Source organism: Melospiza georgiana, chromosome 1, assembly GCF_028018845.1.
Source record: "Melospiza georgiana isolate bMelGeo1 chromosome 1, bMelGeo1.pri, whole genome shotgun sequence".
In the NCBI taxonomy this organism is placed as follows: domain Eukaryota; kingdom Metazoa; phylum Chordata; class Aves; order Passeriformes; family Passerellidae; genus Melospiza; species Melospiza georgiana.
This window is the reverse complement of record NC_080430.1, coordinates 103,813,994-103,829,718: the sequence shown is the minus strand read 5'-3', so window position 1 is coordinate 103,829,718 and position 15,725 is coordinate 103,813,994. Positions and strand designations below refer to the sequence as shown.

The 15,725-nt window shown below is 43.4% G+C and overlaps 1 protein-coding gene across 7 annotated transcripts in view; it reads left to right on the top strand.

Moving 5' to 3' along the window:
- Window positions 1–15,725, top strand: part of MTCL1 (microtubule crosslinking factor 1) — a 102,177-nt gene that overhangs the window by 41,986 nt on the left and 44,466 nt on the right. For all 7 annotated transcript variants that reach the window (XM_058038916.1, XM_058038907.1, XM_058038898.1 and 4 more), the window contains exon 4: window positions 11,360–11,419. In XM_058038916.1, the coding sequence (XP_057894899.1) occupies window positions 11,360–11,419 (60 nt within the window). The remainder of the gene's footprint in view (window positions 1–11,359; window positions 11,420–15,725) is intronic.

Here is a 15,725-nt window from a genome sequence, read left to right as displayed (position 1 = left end):
GGCCCTCAGCTGAAGGAAAGTTTACCTATGAGGAGATGCTTTTTCCAGGTGGCCAAAGAGGCAGAAAGAGCCAGCAGTGAATTAAGTGGTAGAGAGAAGCAGTTTTTGTGTTTTAATTAGAAAAATGAAAAGTGCAATGATTTCCTCATGGTAATAGTTTCTGTCATCTGAGAAATAATGATCTAAAAAAAATTGTTGGTTTCTGCCAGTCCTTCTTCAGGGCTGGCATTATTCACTCTAATGCATATATATTATTCATAGTCATTATTCTCCTGCAGCCAGGCTGGTCTAAAGCCTATTCTGCTATTAGCTGCCATGTTTCAGTTCAAAAGCTCTTCCACTGATCTAGCCCAGGCATTTCCATTTTGTTATTCCTGGGAGAGTGAAAGCTTTTTGTGAGTTCTTGCATTGACCAGTGGTAGAGAAAGAATATTTAGCTCATGGTTTGAAGTTTTCCTTCTTCTTTTCCTTTTTTGCTTTGCTTTGCTAGTCAGAGAAAAAAGGTGAAGATTTATCAAGTCCCTTACCAAATCTGCACTTGCTTTTTCTTCAGGCTTTGTAGAATAATCCTAGATTTGTATCCTCGCCTGTCAGACCTTGGTAGGGCTTCAGGATGTGACCTGGTCGCCTCCTTTCATCAGGCATCCCTGCTGCCTCGCTTTTAATCACAGCAGAACAACAGTAATCGTGGATTAGTTGGTCCTAATTAGATACCTCTCTGCAGCAACCCCTGAATGATGCCTGGTCTCCTACAAACTCGTGTTTCAGTGGAGACAATGAGAGCCTTATGCTGCCTGAAGCCTTAGTCCAAGCCTCACTGAAGTTAATGAAAATGTGAGACTTTTTGGTTTTTTAAAAGGCATTAAAGAAGTAGGGATGGGTATGATTTTGGCAGAGAATTAAATTCCACTCTGGTATCAGGTATTTACCCATTTGTATATGGTAAAATCCTGTACTTCATATGCTGATTTATAGTAAGAAAATCAAAGTGCTACTTTATGTTTTGGTTAAGAAGTATAATAAAAGGGTATTTCCCCTGATTATCTTCCCAGCCTGCAGTCCCCAGCAGGAGCTGCTTTGCTCTACCTGAATGCTTTGCAAAGCTTTCCACATAGGAAGCAGTTCCTAGGAGTAGGCAAACCAAATACAAAGCACATCAGGATGTTCCTGCTCTGATGTGCTTCAGCATGAGAAGTGCACAGAGATTAGAAGGTCTTTGGAGTTACAGTCTAAAAATGATTTTTCAGAAGCTGGTTTGCAAATCATCTTCAGAAAGCTCTTTCACTAGGCAGCCACAGCAGCAAGCTCTGCAAAGGGATCCCTAAGCTCTTCCCTCCTGTTTTGGTGTGTGGTTACAACCAAGGACACATGGACTGGCATCTTTTTCAGGGACTGGTGAAGTCAACAGTGCTGCTCACCTTTTTCATATTTTATTCTATACTTGGGGTTGGACCCAATAGCTGTCAGTCTTCATTTGTTATCATAATAATTTCATAACAAAAATACCACATGCAGTGTGACTGGGGTTACAAATTCATTCCCTCAAAAGAAGAGGGATGGTTAAAGTTTCCCAAGCTGCCTGACAGTGCAGACATGGTCCCTTCCTGCTCACTGCCTTGTCCTGGGACTGTGGTGACCATGGCTGTGGTGACTTGCACTGCTCCGGTGGATCCTGCAGTTTCTGGAGGGTAGAAGGCTTCTTATCCAGAAGCAGCTCCTGAAACCAGCCCTGGCTGTGTGACTGCAGCTCACCCCACACAAGAGCATGCAAATGTGCTATGATTATTGTTTTGTTAGGTGGGTCGGGTTTGTGTTTTTTTAAGTGCACCCATGTTACTATTTTAGGCTTCTTGTGCTTGTTTTGATATTAGCAAGAAAGGCAGAGAGGAAAACAGTGGGATAAGTTCTCAAATAAGTCTGGAAACGAATTCTTTTCCTCATTTGAGGGATTATAAATGGGTCATCCTCTTTTTCCTTCTGTTCTGCACTGAAAAAGAGAAGAGATAGAGATAAAACATTGTCATTTTAAAGAAATTTGTATCAAAACAAAGTATAGGACTTAGGCCCCCAGTAGGATGCATTTAGACAGGGATGAATGCAACAAAGTTGAAGCTGTGAATTCCTCCTTTGGGCAAGTGCTGAGCACCATTGCCTCCTCAGAAACCAGCTCTTTGAAGCACTGAGGCAGTGCAATGGGGAGGCTCAGAGCAGCCAGCTCCCCTGTCAAGGCATGGAAAAGCTGTCTGTCCTTCCCAGGAGCTGCAGAGCAAACCAAGAAGCATTGTCCCAAGCCCTGCTTTCACCCATCTCTCAGAGGTCTGAGACCTTTGAGACCCTCTCCTGGGTCTGGCTTCCCACATAACACCCAGTAATGCACAATTTCTCTTTAATTTTGTGCTTTTGTCCACAGAGTCAGAGCAGCCTTCTGTATGCGAGGCAGAGACCCTGAATCTCAGCAAGGAGCTTGAGGCAGCTCATTTTAGGCTTCAAAGCAGCAGTAGCATGAGAGAGAGCAGCCCCTGCACACTTGCAGAGTCACCCCAGCTCCCCAGAGGCAATCAAAGAGATTCCCAGGCAATCACAATCCAGCCCCAGGAGCTGGCAAAATAGTTAAGGGTAACTCAAATACCTGTACAGGTTGAGGTCTCCTCAGAATCATGCTTCACAACAGTTTAGCTGTTAGCATTTATGGAATATTAATAATTTTTCTGTGCATTTTTAATTTTGGTGTTTGAAGCACTGTGTTCCCACTTGGGCTAGTCATACTCCTTTCTATGCACATTGTTGTGAAGTTATATCAATCATGTAGAGTTTTTCATTTGATATTTACAGGGTTGCTGCTGACACATCTTTGTGGACTGGTTTCACTAAGGAACTGCAGATTTTGCAATTACATGCTCTCCTAACAATTTCTTTCCCTCCTGTCCATTTCCAGCTGCAGTCTGGCACATAGGTAGCCTAGCACTTTTCCCCCATGAGGGCAACTCTTCCTTCACAGAAAATGCTGGGAGAGTGGGTGGACATTGCATTGACATGCTTGGAGGAGCTCTGTCCCCTTCTTGTCTCTTGTGCCTGCCCTGCTTTCACTGTTTCTTAGTTACAAGTGCTACACTCTGGCTTGAATTTCATTCCTGTAATTGATGGCCTTGTTCATTGTAGCATAACTATCTTTATTTGGGCTTGAACTGTGGCTCCTATGGCTTGCTGAATATGAATGTCTTGGGGGTGACCCATTACCTGGCAGTAAATTGGTGTATGCATTGAATGATCTATAGGAAAGTGCACCACGGGTAGCAGCTATCCAAAGTTCAAAAATCTCAGCAGCTATCCAAATGTGAATTTGCTGTCTTTTTGTTCTGTTTTTATAAGCCCCTTTTTCAGAGTGCAATGTCCTTAAAATTGTGAAATAATAGAAGGGCAGCCGAGGATTACAAAGACTGTCTGGGATATATTTGTTGGGGATCACTGAAGTTGGCCTTTAATCTCTCTGCTTCTTTAGAATTTCATTTAATACTTCATAGAAACAGCAAATTGCTCTAATCCAGGGGAGATTGAAGATGCTTGTACTCACAGGTGTCTGCTCAAGGAAAATTTTCCTTTCCATCCCCAATGTAAAGAACAATCCTGTGGCTGTTGATCTATTAGTGTGGACAGCACAGATGTCGTGCAGGTGTGAATATCTTTCTCTGCAAAAAGATTTCCAAAAATCTTCTTTTTTCTAGGTTATGTGAAATTTGCTCTTTAGGCCCATGCCTTGAACACTACAGAGATTGCAGAGCTGTGTGTTTTCTCCCCCTCCCAGTTTTGTAAATGGTTGCAGGAACCTCCTGACCTAGTACAGGTTTGGAGCTTTACTCAGCTCCTCTCCTCCCATTTATCAGCGCTGTCCAAATCAGGTCTAACTCTGCTTTGTCCCCTCACTGTCAAACTCTCCAGTTTGTTCCTCCAGTCCTCAGGAAGTCTGTCCTGATAATGGGACTGCCAGCTTACATAGTATTACTTACTAAAAGGTGTTGGTGCAGAGAATTAGCAGAGTCTACCTCTGCAACTGGACAGCAGGTGTCTATTCCCTGGGTATATACTGCCTACTTACCCTTCTTCTGGAAACAAACACACAAACAAACAACATTTATACTTGTAATGGGTCAGCTGTGCTACAGGGTGTGCAGTGACCAGCAACAGATGCTGTCATACTGTCTTACTTTGGGAATGCAAACTCCCAATCCCATCTCTGAGCACTACTTGGCCTGCAGTGCCATTCAGTAAAGCATTCTGGGGAAGCATTTTTTTCATGGAGAACAGGAGGGAAGGACAATCAACCTCTGTTTTTGGGGCAGTTTACATTTAGCACTGGGTGAGCAGGTGATGCCAAGCAGTGCCAGGTGGATGGTGGATGGCAGGGCAGGTATGCCAGGAGAGGCTTTTTCCAACAGTTGTCTATTTTGCTCAGGCTACTGCAGTAAGAATCATCACAAGAGAGAAGAAGAATTCTTTAAAATGGTTGTTAAAGTTGGTTCATCTTCTCAGCGAGTTTTACAATGCCTGTTTGGTCCAGAGAGGTGGAGAAGGGAGCCCAAACTGCCACTGCTGGCCAAGGGGCTGGCAGGGTGCCTGCCCTCACAGTGAGAGATGCTGTTTGCCTCTGGGCATGCTGAGGTGTGCCTGGGCTATGAGCACCAGGCGTGTGTCTTTCTGTGGGGTTTCGTGGCTGACTGTGAGCACCATTCCTGTCGCCAAGTTGTTCCAGGACAGGTCTGTTTCTGTGTGTACACAGTGCCCAGCACATTTTTCACGGGCTGTCTGCTCAGGGATTACACTAACAAGGTAATTGGAGGGCTCAGGCAGTGTCAGTGCAGCACATGCCACTCGGATTAAGCATGACTCTTCCACAAGTTCTTTCCCAAAGGGGTGCAGCTTGACATGGCTCCCTTTTGCAGGCTGGTGCTCAGTCCCTGCAGCTCAGCTAATGCAGAGGAATTTGGGGTGCTGCTTCTGCCTCCTGTGCCAGTGGGGAGGAGAGAGTGGGTGGTTCTAGCAAAGGTTACCATGGGCATTACAGGCAGTGTGGTGGAAGGTGGAGCGGCAGAGGGCTGGCAGCAGCCTGCTGCTGTGGTTGGCGTGGGTGCTGCTCCTGCCTGGCAGGATTGTGAGGGATGTGGTGGCCGTGGTTCCCTCCTCAGGCTCAGGAGATGCCCAGGCAGAGGGTTAGCACACGTGCCTGTGGTGCAGGGTGAAGGAATGGGCACAGTGTGCTGTGCAGAACTCACATTTAACAGCTGCACAAGTGGAAGGGTGATGAGGTTCATCCCATTCAGAGGAATGTTTACTCCTGGCACATCAGTGTCCCTCTACTAGTGTAGCAGGAGGGGAAATAGCAGCACTAGCTGCAGTCATCTGCCTGGCTTCTTTCTTGTTTCCTTCACCTGAAATAAGACCCTTCCCTAAGAAAGAGAAGTCTGATCTCAGTGTGTTATAATTTTCTTTATGTATTGTGACAAAAGTAATAAAATTGTAATAAAATGTATACAAAATTACATCTTAACAAAATGGGACAGACAGGGACTTTTAAAATATATTTTAATTAATTTAACAAGTTACTGGGAAATGTTTGGGCAGAAGAACTGTGTAAGATAGTGATACACATTAGGATCACTATCGCGTTAGGATCACTACACGTGGTTAGGATCTCAGCTGTCTGTTGCAGGATTTATTTTATTCTATTGATATCAATTATCTTTACTATATCTTTTACCAATTATTTCCATAATTATTTAGTAATTATTTTATTAATAAGAATGAATATATTGGTTTCTGGTCCCCACATCAGCCTGCCCTGACCAAATATTAAGTGAAATGGCTCAGTGTTGTGAGCTGAACACATAGCCAGCCCAGCTGTCTCCCATCCTCCCAAGAGCTGCTGTCTAACCTTCTAGGGCTTCAGACAGCAGGTGCAACCCTGCTGCTTCCCTCCCCAGCATGCTCCCAGACCTGTCACACCGCATTATTTGTAAACACCAAGGCAGCTAATATCACAGACTGCATGTGAAGGGCACCAGGAAGCCACATGAGACAGACAGTGTGGTGTGTTCACAGTGAGAGGCAAAAGAAAGAGGCTCCTATTCATAAGCTGAGCACAATAGAGTAATGCAGCGTTAGGGAAATTTAAGCTGGTGCTGAAAGCTAGTGTGCTTTGCTGCTCTTTTACTCAAGGGATGTCTTTTATCCGGAATTGTAATGCTTATGATATTTCAGACATGGCTTGCTTTGCTAGGTCATGTGAATGATGAGTATCGTGGTATTTAGAGGTTCCTAGCAAAGGAAACGCACACGGGAATGAATGGAGATACAGATCACTTGCGTCAAGCCCAGCTTTATCAGGGGCTGGTGAGATATCTTTTTCAAGGGCCTACAGCAATTGAAAAGCAATTAGAATTTCATTGTACTTTCCAGTTCCATTAACCATCCTGTAGATATGTACAAGAGTTCGCAATGAAAAAGCTGTACTTTCACTGCGCAGCTGTTGAAATACAGAAGAATGGGATGGCAGCAAAGCAGATCTTCACTCAAATACTTGGGACTTAGAGACACTTCAGGGCTAAAGAAAGAATGGAAAGTCACCCTGTCCTACCTTAAATAGATGATATTTTTACAGAAAAGGGAAATGCTTCCTTTTCCCAAATGGGCTAGCAACAATAAAGGACAGCGCAGTGTGATAGCTGAAATCTGCCCCTTCTAAAGAAACAGGTTCTGGTCATTGTCCAGGACATGCTTTTTTCTTCTTAGAAGAGTTTATTCATCACTGATTTAAGAGTGTCAGAACTTTGCACAAAGTTTTTTTTCCTTTATCGGCAAGACTCTACAAACAGGGAGAGCTCTAAAACAGTGAGATGAAGGAGAATCGTGCATGTCCTCAGTGTCAGGGTCTGGCAAGTCCAAAGCTGCAAAAAGTTAAGAGGGAAAAAACCTGCAGTGGCCAGCAGAGCTTCATTTGTGTGGAGGAGGTTTGCTGGAGAAGGAACATGGAGATCCCCTTCCTTTTTCATCTCCTGACAGAATCTTCATATGTGGTACTGCACAGTGCCTGGAATACGCTTGCAGTGAAATGTTCCTGATTAGCGGTGCAGTTAATGAACACTGGTTTACATCTCTTGGGGATAAATCCACCCTCTGACCATCTGTTAACAAGAGGATCTGGTTTACTTCTGATTCACATAGATGCCAAGCAGAATTACCTTCATTTAAACCACTGGTGTTTCTTGGAGAGTAAGTGCTATGAAAAAGTCAGTCCATTGGCAGGATCTCTTGATGAGTCACATTGTGTGGGGCAGAGATTATGTCCCTTTGGATGGTTTGTTCATTCTTGAACATGAGAGGCCCCAACAGCTAGCCAGAATTTAGTTCTTGTTATGAAATGCCAATGTGCAGCTCTGAAGCTGTTGGCCTTGCAGTTCCTGGTAATCTGCAAGTGGTCTGCTTCACCTACTGCTGGATTTGGAGCAAGAGGATTCTGTCAATTGTGCATAATTTTTTAAAATACTCTCAGGTTCCTCACAGGCAGTATCTTCTAATGCATGCAAATGAAAATTGTGATTATCCATTTCAAAGCAATCAGTAGCAAACCATCACTGGCACAGGACATTATTTATACAGCTCATAAGCGCCAGTGATGCTGGTGTATAATTCCTCACACATCCCAGTAATAGAAACTGCCTTCAGGGCTGGACTTTCCAACCCAGCTTCTCTATTTTTGAGTTGCAGACATTGTCACTGCAGTGACTGGCTACTGAATTTTGCAGGTTCAGTTTGATGCACATATGATAGCAAGCCCACGCTTGCCTGCAGATATCAGACTGCCACCCAAATTACTTGCTCCTCTCAGCAGCAGTGAATAAAGTGACAGGATGGCAGCTCTTAGGGACTCTTGGTTCTCTCATTTTCCAAATCCTTCTCTACCAACACCTGTTTGCAGCTCTATTCTCATCCTGCTCGGCACTTGCTTCAGTAAGAAAACTGGGAGTCTGTCATGTGCTTACATGTACAATTGCTCTTAACTCACATTTTATTTCCATATTTTGCTCAACCACCAGTTCCTGTGCATTGACTCCTGCTTGCTGTCCCCCATGTGGGTTTCCCTGCTCACTTTCACTGCTCAGTTTGCAGGACTCTTCTTTGACCTGTCAAAAATGGAATTCACCAGAAAATGCAAATTCCCTCTTCCCATCCCTGCTAGGCTCCTAGGGAAAGTAAAAATCATTGTGTCTCTTTCCACTGTTAATACTGTAATCCCTACACCCAATAATCTTTTGGGAAGTTTAACTTTTAAAACACTGGGTCTCCATACTTGAGCTCTCTTTGGTAGCCAAGAGGTCCATCAATAAATTGCAGTGAAACTGTAGAGGTAGGAAATATCTGCACAAGTAACCACTTCCTTAAGAGACTCTGTTAACCAAAGGACTAATAAAATCTCGTTTAACCATCATTGAAAGACTTCTTGGTAGACAGCCAACCCTGGCTGGTCTCTTGAGTATAGAAAGTAGTATAGAAATGTTCCTTCTAGCACTAATTCATATCAGCTTCTGATGCCAATCTCCTGTACATCAAAAAATCAGAGAGAAATGCTCATTTATTGGACCATTTTTAATTTTAAATAATTTAAGCTTGTAGCACATTCCCCTGCTTTTAGCAGCAGCAGCCTCTGCCCTTAGCCCAGCTAAAACAGCAGCTGTATTGTTGTTGGTTGGTGTTTCATACACATGTGTAACCTGGTCCCCTAGTGCTGAAATGGAGATACTGCCTTGAAATGGAGATACTGCCTTGTTTTCATGTAGGGCTTAGGGGGTTATGGGCAGGCAGTTCCTTGTTGCCATGCTTGTATTCAAGTCCTCCACTGATACATGTGAGGGAAGTTTCTCCCTGTAATCCGCTGGCAGTCCCCAAAGGTAAATGTTCCCATCTTTTTCTTACACCGAGCACAGACTCAGCCTAAGGTTGAGTCTCTGCCTTATGGAAATACAAAGCTCCCACCTGAGCACTGATTACAGAGTTGTTCTTATGCAAATCCAAACAGCACAGTGTGAAAATGCTTGAAATGAGGCCTCATCTAAGGCAATATGTTACAAACCTGTTAGTCTGGATCTGTGAAATTAATTGTTTCAGTGAGGAGTGGAGCTTACAGTTTCCAAAGCTGGATTGCTACCTACCTGTTTCTCAGCCTGTCATCAATGTCATCTACCATTATTTTAATTCCTTTCCCCTTGTTTTCCAAGTATTGTCCCATACTACACAGCAAAGTCTTTACCACTTTATCTTGCACACCATAGTCCGTGTGTTTGTATCCCTTAGCTTCTCAAGCTGGATTTGTCCAAGTGAAACCTTTTACCTACAGGTAAGAGCAAGAGGTTTTTAGCATTTGGCACAAGGCTTTTCATTTTTAGCATGATGAGTAGCTACTTGCTACAACTGGGCATTGAGGCCTCTACAGAAATTGATAGCCTCATCCCTGACTCTAAGGGCTTACAAATTAAATGCAGTATCCAGACAACCTCCTCTCAGCCAAATTGTTCTTGCTTGAAGTCACACGGAAAAGAAGTCACATATGGGGACCAGGGCTATGCCCCATCTCTATTCAACCAGAATGACCCCTCTTGTGTGCCTGGGAGTGATGCTGCTGACTGGTGATTGCTTTCAGTTGCATATCAGCTTCTAGAATAACACCACATTAAAAAAAGAAAAGAAAAAAAGGGAGAGAAAACAGCAACTGTTTATCCTGCCTAAGCTTGTGTAACAGGTTTTCATATGATGATTTTAGTGTTAAAGTCTTTTTTTATTGAATTGTTTCAGTATCCAGAAAAAGACATTTCTCTTACTCAGCTTCATTAGTTATAGGAAATCACTGGATTAAGGTAGAGAGCAGATTAGCAAAAATAAACTGAGTATGTCTTGGGCATATGGTGCTGTGTATGAATGGGTTTTAACTACTTATCTGTGTAAAACAAAGAGTAGAAGGAGAGATTTGTCTTTGTGTGCAATAATTATAGCGTGCAGTAGCTGCACAGCTGAGCAGGCAGAAACCACAAAGCCAGGGAAAGCTTTTGGTTCAGATTTGTGTGTGGTGTGTGTGCTGGTCCCCGAGCTCACATCCTGTTTTCTGCCAGCTTGTGGCTGGGCACGGGGCTGGACTTAGCTAACTAACAGGATGCCTCTCCCTCCTGTCCCTTCCTCTTTGCTCCTGGTTTGCAGTGCTGGCTCAGTGTGGGTTACAGAGACTGGGATTAACTCACCTGGGATGGGAACGGGCTCTGGTCCCGGGACACTGCTCCATCACATGGACCAGAGGAGCAGGGCAACCCATCTTGCCAACTGTGGGCAACCCATGACAGCTTAGGCTTTACCTCAGCTGGAAATTGTCCTCCACAGAGCAAATATAAACAGAAGTAATAAATAAAAAACCCCAGAATATCGAGGGGATCTGGGGAGTATCGTCCTTTGGGCTCTGGGCACAGTCAAAGCAACATGGCCTGCTTTGAATTCAAACTCTGCAGTTCCCAGCTTTCTGCCTTTTTTTTCTCTGATAACTATTGATCCCCTCAACCTGATAAGTGTCAAATGTATGCCTTTTCTAAATAGGCCCAGCTCATACTAGTTTGGAAACCAGTCTTGACACACAAATAAACATTGGTAACATCCTGATGGTGCTCTACCTCTCACTTCTCACGAACACTGAGCTTTTCCATTTGGGAAATTAGAAATTTCTCAGTGAAGCAGTAATGCTGACATCATTTCCATGTCTTAAAAATATTTTCTTATAAAGGGATATAAAGATTTGCAAAACCAATGAAATCTGGTTTATGAAGTAAATTCAAAAATATCTGGAGAATTATCTGGTCTTTATCTGGGCTCCTCAGTATGCTTGCTAGCATGGATTAATAAATAATGTTATGCCACATAGCTTAAACATGCATGTTCTTGCCTGTTTTTTGGGGGGCTGCTTTCCTCTGAGGTTTCCACCACGTGTTTCACATCGACTGTGAGTAAGATTCTTGGACTTCTGCCCTGGATTAATCAAACATGAATCATTGCCCCATGCAAAAAGAAAGTTTAGCCAAAAATTGTGGTGGTCCATAGAAGTTTTAACTAATTTTATTCCTTATTTTGGTGGGAAATTTTGGACATTAAAAGAATCACCAATAAGGACCTGATCATCTTGTTCTTTTTAAGGATTATTATGAAAAATTAAATCCCCAGCTGTTCAGGAGAATATTCTTTCTCTCTCCTTAATTAATTGTATAGTGGTGAAACCTGCCAAACTTGCAGGCTTTGCATTTAGCTTATCCATAACACAGTGTTGTTTCTGTTGCAGAGTTCCCTGAAGAGGAGAGGCAGCAGAGAAATCCACAAAGAAAAGAAGACATTTACCCAGGTATGGTTTCCATGAACATGCAACTTTGAGCAAAAATCACATGATACAACTCAAGATTTATTTTTATGGGTTTTGACAGGGCCATCAGGTATATTAACTTGAGTGCAATTAGGCCTTAATCTACTGAGACCTCCCAGAGATAATGTAGAAGCAATTTAGGACAAAAGTACAGTCTCTAAACTGTGCAGCTTCTCAGGCTCATTGTGCTTGTATCCATTGATTGAGGCTGCAGGTTTGCTACAAGAGGAGCAAATCACCTTGCCTCACAAAATAATTGGATCACAGCTTAGGGACTAACTAAATTTATACACTGTGCCAAAGGTTTTGTGCTAATGAGGGTCTTGGCAGGAATGCAGTTCACACACTGCAGTGACACCTCTTGAGCTCTCAAATCTCCTTTGATCTCCCTGATGTTGCAGGAACTTGTGCTCCCCAAAGCTGCGGTACCTCAGAGAGCGCAATTTCGCACTCAGTCTCTCTTTGGACATGGGTTTTATTTTAAATCTCGTTGGTCAGTCCTTCTCAGGAAAGCAGTCTGCCTGGTTTCCTCTGCTTTTTGTGCTGACTGTAGGAGTTAAAGCCTTTCCCAGCACAGTTACTGTTTATAGCCAGGGAGATGGGGATAGTATTTCACCTTGCTGGGAAAGGAGCCAGGAGAGACATTGTGCCTTCATTAGAGAAGGGATGCACTTCCCCTGCTGCCCCTCGGCAGGCTCAGCATACACAGCCGAGTCCTAGGGGCTGTCTAGTCCTAAAGTCCATTGATTGGTAATTGAAACCATCATAAATCACTACAAGATGTTGAACTTGAGGGGGTAGGGCAGGCAGCTGAGTGGGCATACTGGGGGACTGGCCAGTGGCCAGGGCACTTCAGCCTGCTTTCCCAGGCCACAGCAGACTGGGTGTCCTGGCCAAGATGACACAAGCATGGCTTAATCATACCTTAAAATGAGGTTCTTGCTATGGAGAGTTATTTAGGTTGTCAGTCAGGTCAGAGTTTGTTTTTCTGCAAGTATGTAAAATACAGAGATGAAATATATGCACATGCCCACACACATGCAAATTACAAATGAAGATACAGGAAGGCACAATTTTGTCCATAGGGGTTTGTGAGCAGCACTGTCCTTCCTTTCCTCATTCCTGGAAATACAGAACTGTGCAAAGAGAATGGATTCTCGTGTTGGCTTCCTCTGCCCAAATCCAGAGCAGCTACAGTTTGCTTTGGAAAGCCTTAAAAAGATTTCACAAAATTAACAAAATTAACTTCACAAAATGAACTGAGTAACTAAGTGTGAGCTCAGCACCTCTCTCAACAAAGAGAAGTGATCCCAGAAGCCACATGGGGAGAAAAACTTTTACCCTCTACACACACACCATAACTCCTGCAAGCAAAGGGCTTGGGGCTGGAAATGAAAACCTTTGCATCAGCACTCTGCAAGGTGGCCATTCAGTTTTCTTCACCAACTCGTTAGGGTAAAAAAGACCGAAAATAACCTTATATGCTAACATAGCCCAGCCTATATGTACATGTCCTGGCTTTCTCCCAACTCTAGGATATTACCAATATCTCCAATGTCTCCAAACCCAGGCATCCATTCAGAGGTATTTGCTGGTTGAGATCAAGGCACATCACAGCACATGCCTGACCTGGTCAAGCAGCTGCCACGTCCTGGGCATGGCCCAAAAGGGTTGGTACAGACACAGCCCAGGAGGTTCAAAATGCTGCTCTTCAGGGACAGATACCTTAAATACCTAGAATGAACACCCATTATATATTTTGTGACTGAGAAGGTCTCAAACTTAGATTCTGTGCATCCACATGTGTACAGATACATACAGCATGTGGCAAGACTGTTGTTTTTACTTACTGCAAGCTTTACTTACTGCAAGTCATGAAAATTAGCTGGAACTTCACACCCACCACAGAGCACAACGAGTAAATAATACCCATGGAGTTGATTGTCTTGAAGCTGTGTAAAAGCAGAATTTATAGTAGCACTCTCCCACCTCTGGCAGTATTGAAGAAAAAAAGTTTTTATTCAGCAGAATTGCAAAACGGAGCTTCTTGGAAAATACCAGGCACCAGGCAAACCACAAAGAAAAGTGGTTCTCCAGCGCAAGGTAGGAGTGCTGGCACTCAGCCAGATGCTTGGGTGCTGGTTGTACTGCCTTGTCATCAGACCTGCAACCCCAAAATTGCTTACCAGTCTTCTGCCTGGCAGTTCCCTTGCGCTGGTGGTGGTGGTAGAGGAGATGGTGTTGGCCTCTATCTAGCTTTGTGTCTTCTTGCCAGAAAAGAAATATTGTATTGGGGAATTTTTGATCAGCTCTTCATTCTCATCACATCTCTCACACATGATGCATTTACATTGCATAATTAAGTTAATTTATTTCTTATGCATTTCATTTCTTTATCTCCACATTCTACATTTGTCTAAATTAGACAGCAGACTCTGTGGGGAAGGATCTGGGCTTTTTTCTTCTCCTTTTTTTACCCATTAACATCCTTCTGAAGTGCCATGCAGAGCTGCAGTGCAATTGCATGCAAATTATCACCATCGGTAATCATTAACTCCCATTTATCCTTAATGATCTCTCAACGTCCATGACAGAGCACCGTGACTGTCACATCTTTGCACTGCTGCTCCTTCTTTTCTTTCTTTATGATTTGCCTTCTGTACACATTTTAGGAAAGCATGCACATACTGGATGTTTAATACAGTTAGGAGGCCATCGCCCATATTCAGCCCCTGGGATTTGAGCCTCTTGTTCCTCCAAAGCCATGGAAAGGCTATTCTCTATCTTTTTTCTTTTTTCCACTCTCCTGTCTTTTCATTTACAATTTAACTAATAATGAGCTATTCTTAGTTTCAGTGACTTGGCCTTTCTTTAGTTTGCCTTATATGTCAAAATTCTGCTTTGCCTGTGTGGGTGTCTCACTCTCTCACTGTTTCTACTTGGTTTCAACTGATCAAGAAATCAGTGATATTTCTGTACACAAAGTTTCAGAGGGACAGATGCATGAAGGTTGGAGTCCTACCCTTCTGGCATGCTTAGATCTGGCTGATAAATCTCTCCTGACCATTCTTTTCCTTTGGAAAAAATGCTGTCAGGGGAATGGGATGTTCCCTGGCAGGGAAGTGAGGAAGATCTAGAGCTTTCTCACCTTTCCAGATGGGATCCATATTTAGCAGGCAAGATTACCATCCATCAGCTCTGTTGTTTTGTATGAGGCTTGTGTTTGTTTAATGAAAAAATCTTGCTTGTTTCAGCTCTTGCGAAAAAACAAAACTTGAAAATTTGATCCTTTAAAAAAAATTAAATAGCTAAGACAAAACCTGGCAATAAAGTGATGCCATTGAAGGAGTTAAAAGTGGTTTTGTCCTGCAATAATAACACACTAACTCCACAGATGCACTGAGTCGTGCAGTGATGCTGAGCAAAAACATTGGGGCCCTGACCCTGAACCCATCGCAGCCTTTCCCTTTTCTTCAAAAGCTTCAAAGCTCTGAGTGTGTTGTCCCAAGTGCTGTTATTTGTACTGTCTGGAGGGCAGTGGGTGTCTGGCTGGAGGTCCCCCTGAGCCCAGGGTGGCAGCAGGGCCCTGGTGCTCCAGGCAGAGCAGAGGAACGGGGCAGGCAATGCCCCTTCAGCCAGGCATCGCTCCAGCCAGGGAGGTGCAAGGCACCAGCTACTGCCACAGACAGCTGGGCTCCTGCAGCCAAAGGCAGACAAGGAGTGAGTAAAGGATGCAGGATTACAAAGACAGAATAAAGAACATGTCAGACCAGCTATTAACAGAGAAATAAATAAATAACCAGGAGCAATCACCCCACCTGTGAGTTCTGATGTGCAGCACTAGTCTGGCTGTACCTTTCCTTGTGATCTTTGTATTTCTCTAAAAGCAAAACCTTGAGCTCTGGGGATGAACTGATTCATCGTGATAGGAAAAACAGAGGTAATGTGTTGCACAGCCCTGGACAAAGTTGATGATTTCATCATACAATCTTATCCAGCCAGAGCAACCAAAATTCAGAGTGACTGCCTAGAGGCTGCATAGGATTTTCCCAGGTTTTAATTTGATTCTTAATTTGCACTTTTGAGTTTTAAAGAGAAAAGCAATTTATAAATATATGTATGAAAAAGAGAAATGTGTATGCAAGGTGACAATAGAGAGGATAGAAAGTCTATCTTCTAAAGGTTCTGCTTCTAATCAATCATAAGTACCTTGCTTGAATTAATTTAAAATTTGTATTTCTGATGCCAGAGACATGATGACCAAAATTTTAATCAACCCATGAGCTGA